Source organism: Trichomycterus rosablanca, unplaced genomic scaffold, assembly GCF_030014385.1.
Source record: "Trichomycterus rosablanca isolate fTriRos1 unplaced genomic scaffold, fTriRos1.hap1 scaffold_178, whole genome shotgun sequence".
In the NCBI taxonomy this organism is placed as follows: domain Eukaryota; kingdom Metazoa; phylum Chordata; class Actinopteri; order Siluriformes; family Trichomycteridae; genus Trichomycterus; species Trichomycterus rosablanca.
Genome location: NW_026947006.1, coordinates 84,248 through 94,433, shown reverse-complemented (window position 1 = coordinate 94,433; position 10,186 = coordinate 84,248). Strand labels below are relative to the sequence as shown.

The following is a 10,186-nucleotide window of genomic DNA, read 5'->3' as shown; positions in this document are numbered from 1 at the left end:
GTAAAGGAGTTGAGGATTGACTCCTCCAGGTGGCAGTAGAGTATTGACTCCTGCCAGGGAAAGAAAAAAAAAGTTTGTTTTAGTTTTTCTGGTATATTGATTTACTAGTTAAAATGTGGATTATTGTAATTACTATTATTGCATTGATTGTTTTTCAAGTGGGAATTTGTTGTGAATGTATTTAGAATATATGTGTATTTTCTGGTGTCTCTGTGTCTAATGATACAGAAGGGTTAATATAACTGGCCAGAAAATTAGGAATATAAGGGTGGTATAGTATTGTGAACCTAACAGAAGGATCTTCTTGTTCTGACCATTTGGAGTCCAATGACTGTCCGCCACCTAGTGGTAGAAGCTTGATCGTTTGGAAAACAAATTAAGGTCTAACAAGGAGGAACTTGGGTTCTCTTTTTGTGGACGGGGTTGTATTCTATTGTATTGTATTTTGTTTTGTAATAATCAGATTTATTAAAAATTATAATAATGGCTGAATCAAGTAAAGAGGAAGTAGACACAGCTGGAAAACTGAAGGCGCGTATTCTCAGTAGAATTGAAACTACTAGTATTGCAAAAATGAGAAAATCTAAAATCAAAAAGGCTGAAAAATTGCTCCTCGAGTGGCAGGATAAGAATTTGTATCCGGCAGATTCAAATCTTGCCCCTACTGGGGAGGACAGAAAGCGTATACTTTCTGTAGAAAAAGGGAATCAAAGCCTCGCTTTAGCTCAGTGGCAAAGGGGAGGAGAACATAGATTTGGTCCATTAAAAATTGCTTTGGACAAAGCCAATGATCGTTTGGCTAATGCCACTGATTTACTCCTACACATGAAGGCCGTCACTGTAAACATGAATGACCCTCTAGAGAAAAACGTAGACATTAAATCTTCAAAAGTCCCATCGATCACACCCACTGTCAGGGCAGAGGATATTCCTACTCTTGAAAAAACAAAGGAAGAAAATTGCCCTGGAAATCACGTTTTTGATTCCTTACTCCCAATAATTCATAAAATCTATCCAATATTGGCTGAACAAGCAAGACCTCCCGCTTATAACGAAGCAGTTCACTGTATTGATCAACTAGTACCAGGCTTACCTGCCCCGATCTCTCCTATTGTAACTGCTCCTGAGCTAAGCGTACAAGCCCCAGTTTTGCAAGTAAATAGTGGTGTATTGGGCATAGAAATGGGCGAATTGGATGTAACATTTCAGGGAGAGACTGATCAACAACGCCAAATTGATGGACTGACCTTGTTAGTTACAGAACAAGTTGCAAACATAGACCGTCTAAAACACATAGTTTTGACTGAAATAGACAGGTCCGGGAGACCAGGCTACCCTGAATGCAATTACCAATCACCAAATGCAAAATCTACCCCAATATCTGCCATCCATGGCACTAGGCCTTTTCCCCAAGACATGCGTCACAGCCTTACAGGTGTGCCCGAACACCAAAATAAGGATAGAGAACAGCTTAAAAGTTGCGCCAGTGACACTGATGACGAAAGTAGTGTGCTAAGTGGTTGTAGTAAAGTATCTAACAGACCAGAAGCTCTGGCCTCCCATCCCGGTATTCATGAGCACTCTCAAAGTGTAACAATAACAGGAATGGACCTTGTAGTTAAAGGACCAGTTTCTAATTCTGACCGTGCCACTGGACCACTGATTGAGCTGGAATTTGACCCTCCAGCTGCGAACACTCGGTCTAAGGCTCAGTCAAAAATTGGGCAGTTCCCGCTGGTTACCACTCACTCCGGGGTCGAATATGTCCCCTGGAGTCACAGGGATATGGAGGGGCTAGTGAACAAATTGCCCCCATTACATAAGGGTGGGCAAAATTGGATTACACAACTTGAAAAGTTTACAGCTGGCGATGCTCTGTGCTTGGGTGACATCAGAGCTCTTTTGGTACGTATTGAAGGAAAACATAAGCTGGCTCAAGTTGAACATTTGTCCGATACCAATAAACTGACATCTGACCAGTCCCTTAATGGCATTAGGAACTCCCTGTGGGATTCCATACGTTCCTTGTTTCCAACCACTCGAAATCTGACAAATTTATCATCCCTGAAACTAGAGGACTCTGAAGACATACATGTGTACCTGAAAAGGAGTGCAGAGCAGTGGTTAGAGAACACAGGTGAAAGACATGACAGGACTGACGCTACCATGTTGTTATACAGGGCACAAGTATTAAGGGGGTTACCTAAAGAATTACAGTCCAAATTAGAGGATGTCATTGATTTGGCTGACATGGAGGATGGAAAATGGACAGCTACTCTGGCCCATTATGTGCGTCGCTATAGGGAAGCCCAACAGCAACAGAAGGATGAGCTGGACGTCCTCGCAAGACGTCTGCTTAAACTTGAAGTCGCTGAAAAAGATAAACTTGCCACCCAGGATAAACGAGATAAAAAACAGTTGGTGGCCCTGGAATCCCAAAATTCACTTCATCAGTATGCCCCTCAAACACAGCTACAGGCAATCGTTCCAGTACAGCCCCTACCTCCGCCTGCAGCAGCTTATCCAACAGCATATCTGACAGGTGCGTACCAGCCCACTTACCCAAGTGATCAAAACTATGGGTATAGGGCCCAACCCAACCGTGGGCGAGGGAGATTCAATGGCAGACAGCTAAGAAGGGAGAATTATTGTTATGCCTGCGGTCAACCAGGACATATCTCCAGAAGTTGCCCAAACCAACATATCCCACCACAACCTGGAATGATGGCAGTTCCTCAGCCACCTATGGGACGTCAGCAAGCTGCGGGGTTTCCTCCTGCTCAGTTGCAGGGTGCCCCAAGATATGCCGTAACACAGCCTATTGCTCCTGGTCATGTCCCAAATTCTGGTTTAGCACCTGGCGTAGCATACCAGGCCCCAGTCCTGCTAGGACAGGATGGGGTCTATAGTGACTCATACTGATGGGGCCCAGGGTATCCAACAGCAGGTGTGAAAGCTTTTGAAAAAGAACCATTGGTCACCTGCCATGTGGAGGGTCGCCTTGTTCAGTTGTTGGTGGACACTGGTGCCACTGCATCCTGTTTGATGGGTGCAGGGGGCTGGCAGCCACCAATGACAGACAGGACCCTTAACACAATTGGATATTCAGGGAAAATTGAAACTCAAAAATACACAAAGCCATTGGTTACTGCTGTTGGAAATCAGACCCTAACTCACTCTTTCCTATTTGCTCCAAAATGCCCTGTCAATTTGTTGGGCCGTGATTTGTTGACTAAATTAGGTGCTACTATTTACTGTACAGATCAAGGCCTGAAATTATGCTTAGCAGGACATCGTCCGCCAAATACTGCTCAGATTTTGTTCATGTCCAATGCCCCGACACCAGACAACCCGACACTTAATGCTACTGTCTATTGGTCTAGACTGTTGATCGACGGGCCAGACACACCACGTCTTTTGCGTACTTATCAGTCCTGGAAGCCTTGGATCCTGTCCATTGGGGCCTACTCCCCTCCCATTGATCCATTACATTGTACCTATAATTATTTGCGCACACCTGATGAACAGTACCAACAAGCATGGGAGGAGGAAAAGGAGGGTCATGTTGAACTATTGGAAATAACTGACCTATATGTTGGTGCGGCTGGAGTGGCCGCATCTGTCTCGCTTAGCCCAGATCAGCTAGCCTGGTTTGTGGAAGCTACTGGCCACCCAACTGTTCCCCACGTCACACTAGCCATAGGAAAAGGATATGAGGCTAGGTCTTTGGGCCCAATGGTCAAGGAAGCCATGACCAATACATATGTTCCCACTGAAATTCCCTGTCTAAGTAGGTCATTAGACGGCTTTTACTGGAAAATTGACAATCAATCCATTGACAAAGCGGTGTTGGAGGAACAATTGCTGTCCAGACACCATGGTAGAGAACACACTAACCACGAACTGACTGAAAACTACCTAATTAAAGTTCCAGCTCACATTTGGACCATTGACCCATTTGATGTAGGTCTGGTGACACACCACTCCATTATGGTCGGTTTGAAGCCTGGTGTGTTCCCAGTATGGAAACCTCAGTATCCTTTGAAACCAGAACAATCTCTAGGTATAAAAGACACCATAGCTGGACTACTGACAGCTGGTGTTCTCAGAAAATCCAATTCTGACTGGAACACCCCGATCCTACCTGTCTCCAAAGGAGAGGGAAAGGGATGGCGTATGGTGCACGACTTAAGGGAAATTAATAAAGCTACTGTTACTGAAAATATCCCTGTCCCAGACCCATACTTAGCTTTGCAAAATCTGACCCCTGACCATTGTTATTTCACTGTTATCGATTTGGCAAATGCATTTTTCTGCCTCCCACTGGCCAGCTACTGTCAACAAATTTTTTCTTTCACATATGAGGGACAGAAGTATACATATAACAGATTGCCACAAGGTTACAAGGACAGCCCAGGTCTGTTCAATAGAGCCCTTAAAGCTGATTTGTCCAGCCTAACCTTACCTGACAATACGGTGTTAGTCCAGTATGTTGATGACCTACTGATAGCAGCCCCTGATGCAGACACCTGTCTAGCAGCCACTGTCTCCTTGCTCACGTTGCTGGCTAACCTTGGATACAAGGTGAAACAGGACAAATTGCAAGTTGCTAGACCAGTGGTGACTTTTTTGGGACGCCAAATTTCGGCCATTGGTCACACTTTGACTGCTACACAACGTCAATCCATCCTGCAACATGGTAAACCCAGTACAGTTCAGGATCTACTAGCGTTCCTGGGGTTAACGGGCTACAGCCGTAATTTCATTTTTGATTATGTGGGTTTGACGCAACCTCTTAGGGATTGTTTGGCTATGGTGGGACACAGGAACCTTAAAGCAAAACTAATCTGGACCATTGACGCCGAAAAAGCTTTCATTGACTTAAAGCAAGCCTTGGCGCATGCTGAACATTTACAGGCCCCAGATTATGAAAAACCCTTTTTCCTAGATGTTTCTGAAAGGAACGGTATTGTAAATGCCGTTCTCTTTCAGAAAGGGGGGAGGGAAAGTAATAGACAGATTCTCATGTACTATAGCTCAAAACTAGATGTAATGGAACAGGGCCAAACACATTGCACTAGACAAATTGCAGCTCTAGCCAAGGCTGTTAACAAAACTGCTCATTTAGTCATGTGTCACCCTCTAGTGATCAACACGAACCATGGTGTTGTTGCCTTTCTTACTTCTACAGCATTCACTCTTTCACCCACTAGGAAGATGAGGATCAGCGATACGCTGACACAACCACACATCACATTCACACACAAAGATACGGTGAATATGGCAAAACAATTACCGCACACTGATTTGGAACCACATGACTGTGAGTTTGTGGCCCAGAGGGACCTGAGACTCAGGGAAGACCTCGGTAGTGACCCTTTAGAAAATCCTGAAGTGGTATTTTTTTGTGATGGTTGTTGTTATAGAGGAGAAGAGGGAAATGTGGCCTCATTTGCTGTAATTGAACAACAGGGGAAAGGCTTTGTCACTAGAGTAGCAGAAATCATACCCCAGCCAGCGTCAGCCCAACTTGCCGAAATAGTAGCACTTACAAAAGCTTTAGAATTAGGAAAGGACAAGGTCCTAAATGTTTACACAGACTCTGCTTATGCCCACTGCGCAGTCCATGTGGATGGACCGCAGTGGATGAGGAGAGGATTTGTGACCTCTCAAAACACTCCTGTGAAACATGCAGAAGCCCTAAAAGCCTTATTAAGTGCTACTTTGTTGCCCAAACTAGTAGCTGTAATTAAGTGCAAAGGGCACTCCAAGACAAGTGACTTGGAGGGACTGGGAAACAATGCAGCAGATGCTGCAGCTAAAAAGGCAGGAGGTTACACTGTACAAATGACTGTAAAGGCTGACGTAAGAATACCTGACTTATCACTTGACAATGTGCGTGAGATGCAACAGAAAAGTGGTGCCTATGAGAAAAATCAGTGGTTAGCAAGGGGAGCAGTAGAGAGGGATGGAATCTGGAGATCAGTAGATGGGAGGCTTGTGGCTCCAGCAGAGCTATGCACCCTGCTAATTAGACAAGCTCATGGACCCACCCATGTGGGAGCCAGACGAACCATGAAAGAAGTGGCATTACACTGGTGGCACCCATATCTGATGGCAATGGTGGAAAATTATGTGGAAGAATGCCCTACTTGTTCAGAGTTTAACATCAAGCGTCCCCTTAAGAGACCCATGGGACATTTTCCAGTTCCAGATGCACCTTTCAAGGAGATTTGCATTGATTTTACAGACATGGGACCTGATAATGTGGTAAGGGGATTTAGGTACATTCTGGTAATGGTTGACAGATACACCAGATGGGTGGAAGCAATACCCTCTAGACGAGAGGATGCTAAAACAGTGGTGAAATGGCTCAAGAATGAGCTCATTCCACGCTATGGAGTACCTAAACTGATCAGGTCTGATAATGGCACACATTTCACAAGCAAGCACTTGAGGGAAGTGGAGGAACACTTGGGAATAGTGCACAAATTTGGAGCTGTCTATCACCCCAGCTCCCAGGGACTAGTAGAAAGGGCAAACCAGACATTGAAAAGCAAGATCGCAAAGATCTGTCATGGGGGAAAACTTACATGGGTAGATGCACTACCGCTTGCCCTTATGTCCATGAGATCAGTCGAACGGGAAAAAACGCATTTGTCTCCACATGAGTTGTTAACGGGGAGACGGATGCCAGGGCCCTCTAGGGATAATGTTACAGGTCCAGTTTTGGACCTTTGGCAAACAGAGGAAGATGAGTACATGCGGGCTCTAACTAATCTTACTCGAGTTTTGTCTACACAGGTCCAGCGGAGTGAGCCCCCTCCGAAACCACCAGCAGATGACAGCGAGTGGCTGGAGTTTAAAACTGTCAAGCCTGGCGACTGGGTACGGGTGAAAGTCCACAAGAGAAAGTGGTCTGAGCCCAGGTGGTCGGGTCCGTGGGAAGTCACTGAGGTAACAACCCACACCGTCAAAGTGAAAGGTAAAAAAGGGGCAGTTTGGCACCACCTAACACATTGTGTACCCGCTACAGCACCTTCCCGCTCATTGCAGGAAGTTAGAAAAGATTTGGCAGACAGTGGGATTAAAACTGTAGAATCTGATTCATAAACCATATAAGTGTATTCCCACTGTCCATTAGAGGGTAGAAGACTGATACCTACCCAGTAATATACACTTCAAACCTGCCGAAGGTACAACTTCTTTAAAAAAAAAAAAAATGCCTTTTAACCCTCCTTCTGATGTGACCGTCCAAGCTTTTAAGAGACTGGGATGTGCATCTATGAAAATAACAATATGTGTACTCTCCATAATAATTGTTGTTGTTCTGTCTATCATCTTCATAGCCACAGCAGAGTCCCACAGAAACCAGACTACTCATAGAACCTATCGCAGTGTGAACAAAGGTCTCCCAACCATTACATGTACCGAGGGTGTTGATTGTGTTGCTCAGTTTGATTTGTGTGCGATCTCGGATTGTTCAGGTTATGTTGAGAATCAGTTAGGATGGCCAGAAAAGTACATATGTAACACTAAGTGTTTGAGGAAGAAAGGGAATGTGGAAGTAAATGTATTGTCGTGCAGTAGTTGGTCTGCAGTGTTGACAAACACAGGTAAAGATTGGGGATACAAAGGTTGGGTAGATATGCAGGAAAAGTCAGGGGATCGAACAGGCGGAAAAGAACTTAGCTCTAGGTTGTCCTTAATAAAAGGCAGCACCCCGCATCCCTGCAGTAAGGGTGCATGTAACCCTTTAACGCTGACCCTGAAAAATCCAAAGAAAGGGGACAGCAGGTATTTAATGCTAGGCTCCTATCAGTCGGGTTCGGATAACCTGGGGTTGTTTAAACTGACAGTGATCCCGAAGCCAACACCTAAGCTAACCACTGTCATTCCAGACAACAGTATTGTTGTGACTGGGCCTCCCACGGAAACGCCAGTATTGATAAAGACCATAAATATAACTACTATAAAGGACACGTTTGCATTAGAAACTGGATTCGAGGATGAAAATCAGTGGTTAAATTGGATCATGTATACTGCGCGCGCTGCCAACAAATCCAACTGTTATGCTTGCTCCTCAGCAAGGCCACACCTGGGTACTGTACCTTTTCCTCTAAATCGATATAATGATCTAGAAGGTCTAAAATGTGTGGTCTCCTTGTTCAGTGGCTCTCCAGGCTGTGGGAACTGCACCACTGTGCACTACCTGTTCCCAGAAGTGAAGCAGAAGGTGGTACCCCCAGCATACATGCCCTACAGAGGGAACTATACCTGTTTCGCTAGGAACACGGGGACCGTTGAGGTGGGTCAGCTGAAGTGGTGTGGAGACACCGTGGACGCAGAAAACACCTCAGACGGGTTCAATTCCGGGTGGTTTAGCGATCAGAGCGTTTCCAGGGCTGATGTTTGGTGGATGTGTGATCCTAAGGTCTTAAGGTCCAAGCTTCCTAAGAATTGGAAGGGAACCTGTGCCCTGGTGCAGTTGGTGATGCCACTATATGTGCTTCCATTGGGTGGAGAGCCGGTGGGAAGGGAGACGGATACACGTGGCCGTGTTAAGCGAGCAGTCGCAGGCCCATCGGGCTCTTTTGACCCACATGTATATATTGATAATATTGGAGTGCCCAGGGGGGTCCCTGACGAGTTTAAAGCTAGAGACCAAATTGCAGCTGGATTTGAAAGTTTGTTATTTTGGTGGTCCACTGTTAATAAAAATGTAGATTGGATAAATTACATATACTATAATCAGCAGCGATTTGTAAATTACACAAGAGATGCCGTTAAAGGAATACACGAGCAACTTGACAAGACTAGTTTAATGGCGTGGCAAAATAGGATAGCATTGGATTTCTTATTAGCTGAAAAGGGCGGTGTATGTAAGATGTTTGGGGAACAGTGTTGTACATTTATTCCTAACAATACAGCCCCTGATGGGACAATAACCAGGGCTCTTGAGGGTCTGACCTCCTTAAGTAATGAATTAGCTGAAAATAGTGGTATTGAGAACCCCTTTAACACTTGGATGACCAAAATGTTTGGTCAGTACAAAGCCTTAATTTTAAGTATAATGACCTCAATTTGCTGTGCTATGACTCTGCTCGTGGTATGTGGCTGTTGTTGTATCCCGTGTATACGAACCCTTCTTACTAGACTTATTGAGACTACTCTCTCCAACGGGAGTGACCTGAAGTCCCAGTTCTTTCAGCAGCATACTCCCCTATTAGGACTACAGGAGATAGAAGAAGTTGAATTGGAGGAAGTTTGAAGTGGAGGAAAAATTCAGTTTTTCTTTCTTATTGTATATTCTATTATACTGTTTTGTTGTTTTTGTTAATTCTTCTCACTATGTCCAGAATGGTGAGAATAGCAGTTCTGTCTCAACAGGAAGCCCAAGTTGCAGGACCTGACAAATCCAAATCATCTACTGCTCATCTTTCTCCCGTTCTAATTTTTATGCTTTATTCTTATGATTGTTCACAAATACTATTCTAGCATAGGTTGTTCTTATTCGGGTTTTTGTTTCATAGTCATTAGGTGTTTTTCAGCCCGATCTCCGCATAACGGGGAGCTGATAGCACTTTTATTTAGCTTAATCTTTTAATTTTCATTTTGTATCAGGAAATGTGTGATTCTGTTTATTTGTTTGATTTGTAATTGTCCTGAAGGACAATTAAGGGGGGAAGGTTGGGTATAATTGAGTATTAATGTTCTGTATTAATTGTATCAGATTACAAATGTTTCATCTGTTTTGTAAGAGGCCTTGTAAATGCTGAGTTTACATTTAAAATGTGAATGTATGTGTTTTTCAAAGAGGAAACCGAAATACAATAGTCTATTGTTCTGTACGTTCTATACCAAGGAAAGACAAACTTAAAGTGATCTTATCTTTTGAGAAGTAAGCTGCAAAATAAGGTTCACAATGGAACAATGTGTACAGATGTTTCCTGTCCTAGCTACACAGACAGTGTGAGAGCTGACTGAACAGGAAAACACCACAAGTCTTGTACTTCTGCTGCGTGTGCAAAGAAAATACCCTTGCTCAGCGAAATCGTGGGAAAGCTTTGGTTGACTAGTGTTAGAGAGGGAGGAGTCAGCCCTTTAAGAAGGAACCACAAACCCACAGAGGACGGGACTTCTACATACAGCTGTCATGTGTGTGAAGTGCCCTGGGCCCAGAATT

General features: G+C 44.3%; 1 protein-coding gene across 1 annotated transcript; it reads left to right on the top strand.

Annotated features, from left to right (window-relative positions):
• Positions 1 to 3,324: 3,324 nt before the first annotated feature.
• On the top strand, positions 3,325 to 9,271 carry LOC134305989 (protein NYNRIN-like). The gene is made up of 4 exons (XM_062990255.1): positions 3,325 to 6,985; positions 7,488 to 7,503; positions 8,173 to 8,364; positions 9,157 to 9,271. Exons 1-4 carry the CDS (start codon positions 3,325 to 3,327, stop codon positions 9,269 to 9,271), a joined length of 3,984 nt encoding a protein of 1,327 aa, XP_062846325.1.
• Positions 9,272 to 10,186: the final 915 nt, after the last annotated feature.